The sequence below is a fragment of the Pagrus pagrus genome, assembly GCF_965226575.1.
Source record: "Pagrus pagrus genome assembly, chromosome: 10".
In the NCBI taxonomy this organism is placed as follows: domain Eukaryota; kingdom Metazoa; phylum Chordata; class Actinopteri; order Spariformes; family Sparidae; genus Pagrus; species Pagrus pagrus.
Window position 1 is genome coordinate 14,618,789 of NC_140194.1, and position 13,573 is coordinate 14,632,361.

Genomic DNA, 13,573 nt, shown 5'->3' on the forward strand with positions numbered 1-13,573 from the left:
TTGCATGTTTTATAATCTTAAAGAAAATGTTAATAAGTGTATAATAGAGACTTTAATTACCTAAGGAGAAGTTCACCTAAAAGTTTTAATTCTATCATCATCTACCCCCATGCTGATGTCTCGTAGTCCACAAAACATTTCTGGAGCTTCACAGCAAAACAGCGTTGCAGCATTCTCCTAAACAACTGAAAAATAAAACATAAATGGCTCCACACAGCTCACCTGGTATAATCCAAGTCTCTTGAAGCCCCTGAAGACATCATTCACAGCTTTGGTGCGCAGTCAAGCTCTTGCACCCACTACAAACAGGGTACACGCTGGCACTTTTAGCCTAGCAGCTACAGTGAAGAGTTCAGCTTTATAAAGGGAGTAAATATTGTCTTGTTAAATCAATTTTGGATCACAAGGCCACTGGAGACTTGGATTGCACTGTATGAGATGTATGGAGCCATTACATGTTTGCTTACAGTTGTTTTATTTTTACATTTTAAAACAAGTCCCCATCTACTTCAGTTTTTTAGGAGAATGCTGCAACACTGTTTTGCTGTGAAGCTCCAGAAATGTTTTATGGACTATGAAACTTCACTCGACTTTCCCTCGACATTGAGGTGAGTAGATAATGACATAATTTTCATTTTTAGGTGAACTTATCCTTTAAGAGTTCATTATCTCAATTACATTATCAAAAACTGATGGCGTAAAAGTGTATTTCTCTCTTTTAACCAAAGGAGGGCGGCAGTAAAACATGGGTCAAACATCAGTCAGCCCCCTCTACTAGTGAGGATGTTACAGTAAGACACATCAGGCTATTCATAGCCTCGCGCTTCAGTGTAATGTCACCATGTAGTAAAACAGACTTTTTCCCAGAAGGATTAGGAAATGAGCACACTGACATGTAGTTTATGCAGTTTAGGTGAAAAAAGGAACATATAGGACACACAGAAATAGCTTTACAAACATCACATTGACGGCAGAGTACAGTCATGCACCCTAAATCACCACTTTGTCCTTTAAAATTAAATCCAGCCCATTTTCTCTTATTCTGGTACAGTCTTTGGGACAAGGACACGCGCGGTGATGTCATGGTTGAGGAATGCATCATGTCTCCGCGCACAGTTTGTCCTTCTCCTTGGAGACAGCCGACCACGACTATTCTTAACCGGGCCTGGCTCAAAAATTGCCTCTGGATGTGATACACTGTGATGTCAATGAAGACCCAGGCTTTTAATATGTGTTTATTTTCGGGCAGAAGGAGTCACAGGCCAAATAGAGAAGCACATGTTAGGAGAGTGTGTCCTCTCTTTCTCACACACTTTGGTTCCCACTGGGTCGGGTTCAGAGAGGCCTTCTCAAGTGAATCATCCTCACACGGAAGCAGGTTGTTCGAGGACAGCAGAAAATCCTCACAGACGAACTCTGACAATGATCCACTCTTGTAACCGAAGCAGCTGTAGGAGCGAACTCAAGCCGATTGCATGTACTCCAGAGCAGAGACGATGGAGGGTGGAGCGGAGTGTGTTTTGCTCTTGTCAGACAGCGGGCGGCTGAGTGTGCCGGAGCAGAGCAGAGCTGTTCAGATTAGGCCGCCTGATTCCTTTTAATGTTTTTTTTCATCCTCTCCTCTCATCCAGGAGTTACTTGTTCTGACCTGCAGAGTCCCAGACTCTGCCGCCAAGGACATCAAGCATATGCACACATCCCATCCATGCTCTCTCTCTCTCTCGCTCTCTCACACACACACACACACACACACACTCTGATGTTGACTCATTCGTGATTTATCGCCAATATCTGTGAGACGACAAGGATAATTCAGTCTGCGCCTTTGCAAGATTTCAAAGTAAACAGCTCTCAATGAAATTGATACAGTAGGACGTGACTGTGTTTTGGCTCATCAACGCTGACAGCATCTCTGGCCAGGAAATAAAGTAAAATAGAGGATTTAAACATGTATTCCTTATTGTTTTATATCCTGGAAAGGATCAAGAGTTGTAGCACAGGAGTGAAATCAGCTTGTCCTTATCCGGATGAAAGTCTTTACAGCTTCTCTTTGATTCTGAAGTGACTGTAGTTCTGGTGAGGTATCTGATTACAGTACAGTATGTGCTGATTTCTACCACAGCATTGTAGCGTTGCAGCTGTTTCTTGGAGCTGTGGCCTTTGGAAACAGAAGATATCCCTGTAGCGAAACGGGGTTCTGCTTTCATTTAGGCGTCTGAGCAAAATGCCTCATTCAAACGTCCTTCTGTTCATCTTGCACACTCCTTCACTCGTCTAACAAGTCTTCTTGATGATCCTCCACCTCTTCGTCCCTCTGTCCTCTCTGCAGTTCTTGGTGATGTCCTACCACCAGTGGCCACAGTCTTTTCTGAGGATGTGGAGGAATTTGCGTCCCAGGCTCGGCTTCCATGGTTTAACCAGGCTCTTGGTGTTGACCATCAGTCGGCCGGTCTTCCAGTCCTCATGACCAGCCACAACATATTCAAATCCTGGAGAAGAGAGAGGACAGTAACACTTTATATTAAAGGGAAATTCCGGTATTTCCAAACCTGGGCTTTATATCTACATGGGTGTGTCAATGATGCATACCATATCAGTCCAGTACATCGCCTCAGCTGGCAGTCGGGGCAACAGCTGCAACGTAATCCTTTGGGGGAACTCCAACTGTCAAAGTTACCTGAACTAAAAGTGCTTGTTTTTGCCACTGCCAGGCAACAACCTCAGCCTGTTGTTTCCTCTAGTGTCCTACACCATAAGAAGAAGATATTCCTACTGAGAGAGACCTTTTTGTTAAATAATAAGGACCTCTTTGTAACCAGAAACACAAGTCTCACTCTGAAACCTTGCGAGAGGTGACATTGGAAAAGTCTTACTGACAGTTCCTCTAGGTCAGGGGTGCCCAAACTTTTTCCTTTGGAGGGTCAAAAATAAAACTTCATGGTGGCCCAGGGGCCAAAAGCAAACCCCTACTAAATTGTGTTATGATGCAAAAATGAGTTTTAAATGAATTAAGAGTTCCCTTAATTGACTGACCTCCTGTGAAAACTCTGCCAGTCAGGCTCAAATTACAAAAAATAATAAATAATTAGTAATCGTTCATATTTAAAGGGTGTTTTTACCTTACCAAAAATAAACAGCATAAACCAAATTATTTAATAATTTCTTTTAAATGAATTTAATGATTTTTCTTTTTTCAATAGTAACATCTGGAGTGCCATTTTTCAGAAATATTTTGCCCGCAGGCCCCACTTTGGGCAGCCCTGCTCCTTTCAGAAACTCCGACTCACATCTCAACCATCATTCTCCTGCAACAACTCACATCTCGCGAGGTCTGAAAACAATACTTGTGTTTCTGGTTATAAAAAGGTTAAATAAAGCACGTCACACTACTTTTCCGTAATGTTGTCAGAGACTTAGAATAACAACCTCAACCTGTTACTGACAAAAACAAGCACTTTTCGTGGACGCAAGTTTCACAGTCGTAGTTGTCTCAAGGGATTGTATTGCAGCCATTGCAGCCATGTCACAGCTGCCAGCTCTAGGCTTGAAATGTACCAGTACAGACTCAACCTAGGTGCACATGGTTCAAGTTTTACCAGGCTTTTAAGTTACAATTGTACCATTTTGTTATGACGCTATTATTAACACTTATGTAGTCTTATTAACACATAATAATGTCAATAAGCATCTTATAAGGACTTATGAGGGACTTACATATTACCTATTAACTAATGCTTATTATAAGACCCTTGATATAAAGTGTTATAGAGAGAGCAGAACATAAACTGAATGAATGAATGTCACTAAAATATGTAGAACAGGAGAAAAATCACCTTATGTAAAGAGACCACACATGATTATATAACTATAATCAAACCGTTTTGTGCTGCTGGTTTTTCGCCCTGCTTTGGATGAATGTCGCCAGAAATGATTATTGTGAAAGTGTTGATGTGAAAGTCTCATAACTGAAAGGAGGCTCTGATCTTTAAGCTGTAAATGTCTATTCTACATGAGTGATGCTCGGACATTGGCATCCACCCAAAGCCTCCCAGAGCAGCGACAAAGATCCTCTATTCAGCACAAAGCTGGCAGGCTGTCCACTCGAGAGTCGACTAATTAATAAACTTCTGCGTTGTGAGCAATAAAGTGACTCAGTGGAAGTGGCTGCAGCTGACCTGGGTTGAGGATGGGACAGGTACAGCCTTGGATGGTCCAGGACTCTGGATAAAGAGTGACGCTTCCCCTCTGGAGCTTCATCCGAGGATTCTGGTGCAAAACCTTCTTGACCTTGACCTCCACCTCTGCATGGGAGCCTTTATCGTGAGCGGACATTACCCTCACCACCAGAACTGCCAAGGCAACACGAAGAGTTATTGAAATAAGCAGCCTACTGACAAAAAATACAACGCATCAGTATTGACTCTCCACTTCTTAAACGTTTAATATTGTGCGCTATGGACCCTTTTTCAACACATTTCTAAGGTTTAAGGGTAACTCAGTTTACTAGTGCTACAAGGAAACTTCCAAGCATCCAAATACAGAACAGAGCCTCTGTGGTGCTGATGTCATTGTGAGTTTTCTGTGGTTCTGGGTTTAGGAAACTGGCAATGTTTGACAAAAAGCCTTCATTCATCAGCCTAATGAAAAGATGCTATCAAGCTGCAACACTGGAATTATGGGATCAACTGCTGATTCATGCAATGGACTTAAAGTCAGCATTTTGGCCACTGCTGCATCAAATTTGATCATTCTTTCTCTCACAACTTCAGGGGAGTGCAATAGTACATTCTGGTATTACTTCTTAAAAGGTACCCCGAGGTGTTTTTGACCACTAGTGGCGCTATGGAGCTGTGTTTTTGTGAGTGGCTCCTTGATATGTTTCAGTCACAGTTTAAAGATGGATAACATGATAGCTCCACAAAAATTAAGTCAAATTTTAGTCCATAACATCAAAATTAAGTTGGGAGACAAACATCTTGATCGCCCCCCGGTGTCTGGCTGCAGTATAGGTCATAAACCTCTCCATGTTAACAGATGAGAATTTTTTTCCCAATGATGTTTCCGTCATTTCAGGCAGTTTTTCTCACACTGATGTATGTCCAAGATTTTTTTTTATTGATAAGCTTGGTTTAAATTAGTTACACTATAAAAAGGAGCTGAAACGTCACGATTGACAGGTGAGTCCCTGAACTCTGGTAGCAAATGACGTTACCAGCACAAGATGGCGGCGCTCGTAACCGGGATATTTTGGCTTTGGTTTTGTTACAGTGTGAGGAAGTGAAAAGGTGCCATCTCTCTTTACATATGTGAATGGTTTTGGTGCCAAAATGCACATACTGCCGATGGTTTCTCACTATTTTACTGATCTAGAAAGAAATGCAGCAAAGTGCCAGCAAAGGCAGGGAAGACAAACAGGGCAGGTTTCAAAATTTTCCAAAAACTCAATCTTTGTAAATGTTTTGTGTGGAAGAAACAGCACTGAGTCAAATCCTTTTTCCATACAACGCTTACCGTAGTCATACTCTGCGGCACAGAAGAGTTTAGGGTTGCCCAGGGTCACTTCTACACACTCACATTTCTCTGGAAAAAAAACCAAACATGATTAATAAGATTCATATAAATCACTTCATTATGACGGGCAGATTTCAAGATAGGAAAACAGCTGCGTTTTATCTCTGTGGGTTGATGAGTGTGCAGTGAATTAAGTGTGATGTGACCTGTGACTCACCAGAGTGGTGCAGTGCAGAGAAAAGCTCCTCTACCCTAAAGAGTGCCGTCTCACTATTATTGCTGCTGTGTCCCATGTGGCCAGTGGCTGTATAGAAGACCTCCACATCTGAGCTGTGCCGCAGAGGTAAAACCAGTCAGAGGCAGGGCTCCACTCAGTGTTAATCATCCAGAATGCACTCTACACCATACATCACTTATCCAAGTACGAGTACATATGGACATGGTAATAAGTCTTGGCTCTCACCCAGAAAGGCAGTCGCCAGTGTAGGGGTCACAGTCCCCTGTACAGTCACATGGACGACAGCCGTATTCATGAAGCCCCCAGTATCCCAGCATGCAGCTGTCACAGCGGGGGCCTCCGACGCCGGGCTTACAAGTGCACTCCCCGCTGCTGGGGTTGCAGAGAGGGCGACCACCTGGGAGGACGGAGCCTACAGGGTGGCAGGAACAGGCTGCAGAGGAGAGGGTGACAGAATAAGAGCAGCGCATGTTAACATCTCTGTAAGTCAAAAGACGTGTCTCCTTCTCTGGAGGCACTCAGCGTACGTTATGAGTGTATTCAAAGGACAAACGCGCTCGTAGAGGCACATATTTAGATTGTACACAGTGAATCCCCATGAGAATACAAAAGTTAAACGTGTTTTATCATCCTCCTGTAACAAGCGACAAGCTGGGAGTATGTACTCAACATGCTTTATGCAGCAAACACAAACAGTAAATCACCACGCTCTGCGCTGTCAGACCTGCTGCCTGATGGTCGCCCGTGATGACAGATTGATTTTTGTTACAGACTCGCTTCATCTGTTTCCAAAAACGGCATGTTTGCGCTTAAGAAAATGCCGCTGCATGCCTGACGGGGGGAAAGGGCAAGAATGGGAAAAATGTGCTTGCACGGTTCATGGGAAATTCCTCCATTGTTTGCAATTACAGTCACATTCCAAAACAGTGCGGTCCCCCGTCATTCCTGCTAAGGAGAGTCATCTTACTATCTCATCACTGGCAGTGACTCAGAAAGGTGCCGGGGGAAAATACCCTTATCAAAGAGATCAATCTGCTCTAATCTGAAGGGTCAGAGGAAAAATCAAATCTCCATTACTGTCCTCAAAATATCAAAGGCTGCCTCTCTTAATTGGAATTCTCTGCTGGCATTCATCCAGACAGAGTGAAGGTTTAAGGGAAAATGAAGCTGCGCTCTTACGTTTGCAGGAGTCAGGGGCAGTTTTTGGTCGGCCGGGGTCTCTGAAGAAGCCCTTCTTACAGTTCTGGCAGTGGCGGCCCTCTGTGTTGTGGCCGCAGTCGTCACACACGCCGCCACTCTGCCGTCCCGTTGCGAGCCACAATCCACGACTGAAGTGACAGCTCTTGGCATGGCCGTTGCACTTGCACTCTGGGTGTAGGTGGACAATTAAAACAGACTGAGAGGTTTTTCTGTGCAGGCAGTGACAGCTCTTACAGTGTCCGATATAAAAAGAAGAGGAGCTGCTCCTTTATTCATCATGCACAGGCGACTAAAAGGTTACATGTGATTTATGAGACCAAATCCATTTTCGAGATAAGTCTACATGCTGTGTGTCCTACTCCTGCATTTGACTCTCTTGCCCCATCACTCACTCTGGCACTCATGCGGCGTCCCTGTGATGCCATTGGCCGCCTGCCAAGGTTGGTCGTTGTAGAGAGGAGCACAGCGCTCGCAGTGGTCGCCGGCTGTGTTGTGTCTGCACACACACTTCCCATGGACCTGCCAGGAAACCAACACAGAAGGAAAATGATTTGGAATTTGTTTGGAAAGTATATTTATATTTGACATATTTCATTTAGAGCTTTGAAACAGTCTGAGTTTAATACTGATGCCATCAGCAAGAAGATTAAGTATTTCTATTTAGTTTAACGTCTGCCACCGTTATGGCGTGCAGACTGGAGGAGCCTTTGTTTACACATTCCCAGGCAAAGTTACAGTGAAAAAGAAGAAGCAGGGGGGGATTTTTCTTTAGATAATTATATTTTTGACATTATATTTTATGGTTTAGATGGTGGAAACACTACCACTTTTTTCTATAGGGGCCTCCAAAATCAACAAAAGTTTCTTGTAGGAGCTTTGAGTTGATCAGATATGAAAATACTGAGGATGAATGAATGAATGAATCTGCAAAGTAACTAGTAACTTAAGTTATCAAACAAATGATGTGGAGTATTGAAGTGCAATATTTGTCTCCCAAACGTCGTGGAGTGGAAGTATTTCTTTCCATCACTGACTGCACTCTTTTTTGTGTTTATGTATCTATTTATTTTTTTATTGCGTTTTTTAAGTGTCAACTGTTTTGACGTGTTTATCACCTAGGCGACCACACCTGTCATCGTAGAGACTGTCATCAGTCTACTCTACGGGTGTGTATAAAGGGTGTGGCGGCCATTTTAAAACGTTTTAGCCTGATGACGATTCGACTAGGATCAAAACATTATCCACTTAGATAAATGTGCGGTTTGCAGTCAATGTGTGGGCGTTTCATTGAAGCTGGTTTCCAGCAGCCTTGCGTCTACATGTGACGTGTGTAATACTTGTGAAGTATTGCAACATACCAACATCTACATGTACAATCACAGTGGTTACACATCATGCAGCTTATTTCTGCCTGTGTAACATGTCTACACCCCCGTAGACCGTGTTGAAATCAAACAAGCGCTTCTATTCTCCATTTACAGTAACGAGAATAACATGACAGAGACTGTGGGTTGTTAAAGCATTAGGCTGAATACCATAATTAAGGTTTTCCATATCCTTAAATCCCTGTAATGGTAGGTAAAGCTATGGTCTAATATCCAGTCTTCACTGCAGCCTTCAGATTGAGCAGCACATACCAGCTGGGTAACAAGGGAGTGGTGGGAACAAAACCAAAAACCCTCGACTCCCAATCTCAACACAGAAGACAAATAAAAACAGAGACAAAATGAAGCCATTGACAGATTTCAGTGTGACACAACATCTCTTTTGTGCTTTCCCTTGGTGGAATATCATTCACCTGCAAGCTGTGTCTCAAAATCGCTCACCATGTTATTGGTCCTCTGTTGGCTGGGTTTGTAGCCACTGGCTGGCACACAGTGGTCAGCGTGTCCATTGCAAAGGCAGCTGCCTTTGACAATAAAATCATAGATGGCGTAGTGGTCTGTGGGGAGGACGGCGGGATGTTTGGCCTGGCAGGGACACGGCTGGCGCTGCAGCAGACGGACTCTCAGGTTGGTGATCATGAGCTGGTCCTGGACGGCCGGTCCGTAGGGATCCACTGAGTGCCAGGGCGACAGGGCTCGATAGATCACCTGGAGAGAGAAGAAGAGGAGACAAGCAAGAAAATCTCTTAAAATCTGTGATTCTACTTAAAGAAATCTCTCTATTAAGTGAAAACATTGATGTGAGAGATACTGACAGACCATGACGAGAACATAAATCATGTCAGGTTCTCCTTTTTCTTGGTCTGCCAAGTAAAAACCAGGCATCTGGTTCATCTTTCATGCTCCTCAAATAGCCGCTCTTCGAGGAAAATCAGGCAAGTTCCAATGTAAACATGGACAAATGGTTCTTGTTCTCCTTCATTAAGTTTTGTTGAATGTTGATCTTTTAGATACATCCTTTCTGTCCATATATGAAAACGTGCAAAGATATTATTATTCTTCATCATACCATCAGGAACGAAAACTATCAGACACACAATAATGATTGTGTTTTTATGGAAATAAAAGACATTTAATATGTTGAAAAAATGTTTCAATCATAATCCCATCAGTTCTGTGTCTGTGCCAAAATGTACTTTTTTCAAGGAACTACTTTTTTTAAATCTCCAAACATATCATACCAAAGTTTTCACGTATCATTTTTTAACTTCGCTGTCTACAATCCATATTTAATACATCTTGAATTGTCCATTTGTACTGCACACAAGAAAGGCTTGAAGGATAAAGGTTAAGTTTTGTAGTCCACAAAACATTTCTGGAGCTGAAGAGCAAAACAGTGTTGCAGCATTCTCATAAACAACTGAAGTGGATGGGGACTTGTTTCAAGATGTGGCAAAACAACTCGACAAAAAACAACGAATGGCTCCACACAGGTCATCTGGTGTAATCTACGCCTCGTGATCCCAAAGTTATTTGAAAAAACACCCTCAACACACGGTCAAGCTTGTGCATCCACTCCAGACGGGGTGCATGCTAATGCTTTTAGCTTAGCAGCTACAGTGAAGATTTCGGTTAAACCCGGGTGTAAACAATGTCTTTTCAAATCAATTTAGGATCTTGTTGCTTTCGCAGACTTGGATCACACCAGAAAGACTGTATGGCGCCATTTCATGCTTTTTATTTTGGTTGTTTTTTTTTACGTTTTACAACAAGTCCCCATCTACTTCAGTTGTGAACTGTTCCTTTAACACTTTAACACTCCCTTAACATAATGAATATATTTTGTACTACCATGATCAAGTGGTTAGTGATACAGTACAGATGTTAGAAACAAGACTTACTTTATAATCAGCCCTCTCTTGGTGACCATATATATACTTTATGCTCATAACTGCAGGCAGAGAGTTTACACTAAATAATGTTTGCAGTCTTCCTTTATCTCTGAAACTCTTTACATTTTCACACAACATCTTGGGGATGTCTTTGCATGTCGAGCAACAGAGACACTAATTACAAAGGGTGAGGGGCTTACACAACAGAGCTGACATACTGTAGCTAGACACATACTTGTTGCAAATACACTGCAATTACGAGATCAGTCAAAGCCATATATTCATTCAGACGTTCAACCAGAACCTCCCAGCGTGGTCTGAGGCTCTTTAGAGCACAAACAAACCTTTACTGGCCAGTGAGAGTCTCTCTTTCACACCATCAGTCTGCTCATGAATTAACCATAGCTGCTTCTCTGGCTCAGACCTCCCTGTGATGATACAGCAGGTCCAAAAAAAAAATGCTTTGAGGGAACATCAGAGGTAAAAGTGAACATTGATATTCTAGACGTGCATGTCAAAGCAGTTTGAGGGCTCAGAAGGCTGGCCTGACAAAAAAAGTTGTCCCACAGCCCATCGGAGGAGGTCAGTTTACAGAGCTTGGTCAACTGTTTGTTCGGTGGTTTGTGTGATATCAGCTTGTAGCGCATCCCGGTGCCAATAAACGGGCAACAAGGGCTGAGCAGACGGGGAGTGATATAGCTGTGAAGTGCTGGGGGAAGGTCTGGCAGCATGTTTTGATGTGGTCACCGCTCAGACCTCAAAGCTTTCTCTGAGCAACAGCACCTCACTGATTACTGATTATTACATAAGTGTATTCATAATACAGTTTTAAGATTAAGGCTCCATTATAGTTGCATATTACTCCCCACAATGTTTCTGTGGAGTCATGCTGTGACAATATGATCATATCGTGTTATTGATTCTCCAAATTTGGTTGTTTAAATAAAGGATTCAACTCATTTTAGGATTATAATGCAGAAAAAGATGCTTGGGGTGATTTATAATCATTAAATTACCAGTTAAGTTCACTGTTTCAGTGCACTGAAGTCATTTCAGACAATAAAGTTTGTTGTTAAACTGTAAAATATCCTGCCTCTGTTACATATCTTTATCACAAGTGACCACATTTGAGTGATCATTGCCACAAAACATGTGTATATCAACTGATATATCGATATTGGAATTTTTTTACTTCCTAATATCGGTATCAACATCCGCCCTAAAAATCGAGTGTCAGTCGCCTCTACAAGACAGTTCATTGCGTTTAACATCAATTTTCATTTTATAGGTTATATTACATTCTGCATACACAATCTATCTGGAATTGCGTCATTCTGCCTGTATTTTCTATATCAAGATACATTAAGTATTGGAAATATATAAAGCTAGTATTAATTTCAGTCATATTGCAGAGCCATAAAGGATAAAGTACGGTTCAGACACATGTACCCCATGTTTGTCAACTTTTTGATGCTTAATAACCCTGGCTTATGCCCAGGTAGACCTTACATGAAAAGGTGTTTCGCAATAACAGATACAGTGATGATCTCTGTACTTGAATTAACACCTACAGTACTTAGTATTCACCCAGAGGCAGATCTACAGGAAGGGCAATGAGGGCAGCTGCTAAGCCTGATATGAGGCTTTTACCCCCAGCTACCACCTGGCTTTCCTGCTCCTATAGATGTTACCGTAAAACACTGTAGTTTTCAACCACCTACTTGTTTAACAGTAGAGAAATAGATAGATGCTCCATAACTGAGATATCAATTAGAGTAAAGATTACATGTTTGTAGTTGTCTTCTGTTTGTCATTTACCTGCAGAATGTATTCTGATCTAACCACACACCCCTCATGCCACACTGTCAACATCAGCTGCCACCTCATGTAAAATCTTCCTGACCAGCCACTGTACTCACCTCTCCTCTGGCACAAGGAAAAGCTCCTGAGTACTTGGAGGTGCATGTTGCTCCACTCTCCCCCACTGGCGACCCCTCAGTCAGGCCAAACACCTCCTCACAGTCCCTGGCGAAATACCTGAGGGCCTTCCAGGTGTGCCCATGGTCCTGGGAGCGCTCCAGCACCATGGCAGCGGGGCGGGGGGAGCGGAACACCAGGATGAGGTGTGTGAGAAGGAACTCCGTCTCCAGGTCGAGCTGGAGCGTCTCCTCCTTCACCCCCTCCGCAGACTGCCACCAGGTGTCAGGGTAGCGGAAAGAGGAGTCGCTCATGGCAGAGGGAGGGTGCGCCTGGCTGGGGATGGCTGAGTTGCACTTGCTGCACTTTGCAGCCGAGCAGGTCTCCCTGATGCGGGGGGCAGCAGTCTGTTTGTAGAAGCAGAAGAGCTCCGAGGAGTTGGAGCCGCAGACCGAGCCGGTGCTCAGCACTCTGCCCTGGGCCAAGTTGCCCATGCGGGGGTTGCAGGCTCGGCCGGAGCAGCGGGCAGCTGGACCTTTGGGTTTAGACGATTCTGGTAAGAAAAACATATCTTAGTACAGTTTGAGTGAGCATGTCAGGCTGCTACAGAGGTTGTGAGTTCTGTTCCCGCTTCCCCAAATTATGATGCTGTCAGGCGCGTGGATACAAACCAAAACAGCACGCGCAAAACTCGTTTAACTCATTCACACGTTCACAGAGCTCGTGCGTAAAAGTGTCCAAAACACTCACCGGCCGAGAGAGGAGAGGATGCGCACACCGGGAGAATGACAAGCAAAGTCCACAGTCTCATCCTGAAGGAGTTGTTGCACTTCTACATAAAGTCACCTGTAGTATTTTCCACTAAAGCAGGAGCCTCCAACAGCTTGAAAGCCAGTCTTAATAATCCAACATGTTCCTTTCCGATTTAGAAAATACTTACACGAATTTTAAGAAGCAGAACAGACTGGAAGCTTACTGTCTGTCAACAGGCTTAACGCGTATTATCTGTGAGCTCCGCAGTCGTTATCCTTAAATTATTCCATCCCACGCACTTCAGGGTTCAACTTGTTGTGGAGGGTTCATTGACATATGGGAATATGAAGAGGTTGGCACCGCCCTCTTCTTGTTATTCCCAGACCACTCCCACCCTGATTCCTTCAATCAGACCTTCCAGAAGGAGCAAAAATATCAAAAACTTCTCTGGAGGACTTTTTGGCACGTAAAGCTGATGTTTTTTCAGAAAATGCTGATTAAAAATAGAATGTTGACTTTACTTTTTCCATCATCCCCCAATCAAGTCATCAGATTACATTTGCACTTGCCACAATGCACGTTTTACTCAACAGCTGCCTTAACATTGTTATCTGCATTCTTCAGTTAACGCCCATAATGAAAGAAGTGAGTTGTCATCAGATTCAGAGCAAAAAAGA

The 13,573-nt window shown here is 43.2% G+C and overlaps 1 protein-coding gene across 2 annotated transcripts; it reads right to left on the bottom strand.

The window, feature by feature from the left end:
- Positions 1–901: 901 nt before the first annotated feature.
- LOC311263337 (netrin-4-like) lies at positions 902–13,183 on the bottom strand. 2 transcript variants are annotated; one of them, XM_084363319.1, is made up of 10 exons: positions 12,894–13,183; positions 12,146–12,678; positions 8,776–9,042; positions 7,342–7,468; positions 6,929–7,117; positions 5,975–6,182; positions 5,729–5,841; positions 5,512–5,580; positions 4,176–4,349; positions 902–2,489 (listed from the first exon to the last, which is right to left on the bottom strand). In XM_084363319.1, exons 1-10 carry the CDS (start codon positions 12,952–12,954, stop codon positions 2,344–2,346), a joined length of 1,887 nt encoding a protein of 628 aa, XP_084219445.1. In that variant the 5' UTR covers positions 12,955–13,183; the 3' UTR covers positions 902–2,343. The 2 variants fall into 2 exon arrangements, with proteins under 2 accessions (XP_084219445.1, XP_084219444.1); XM_084363318.1 differs by having other exon boundaries at positions 12,146–12,696.
- Positions 13,184–13,573: the final 390 nt, after the last annotated feature.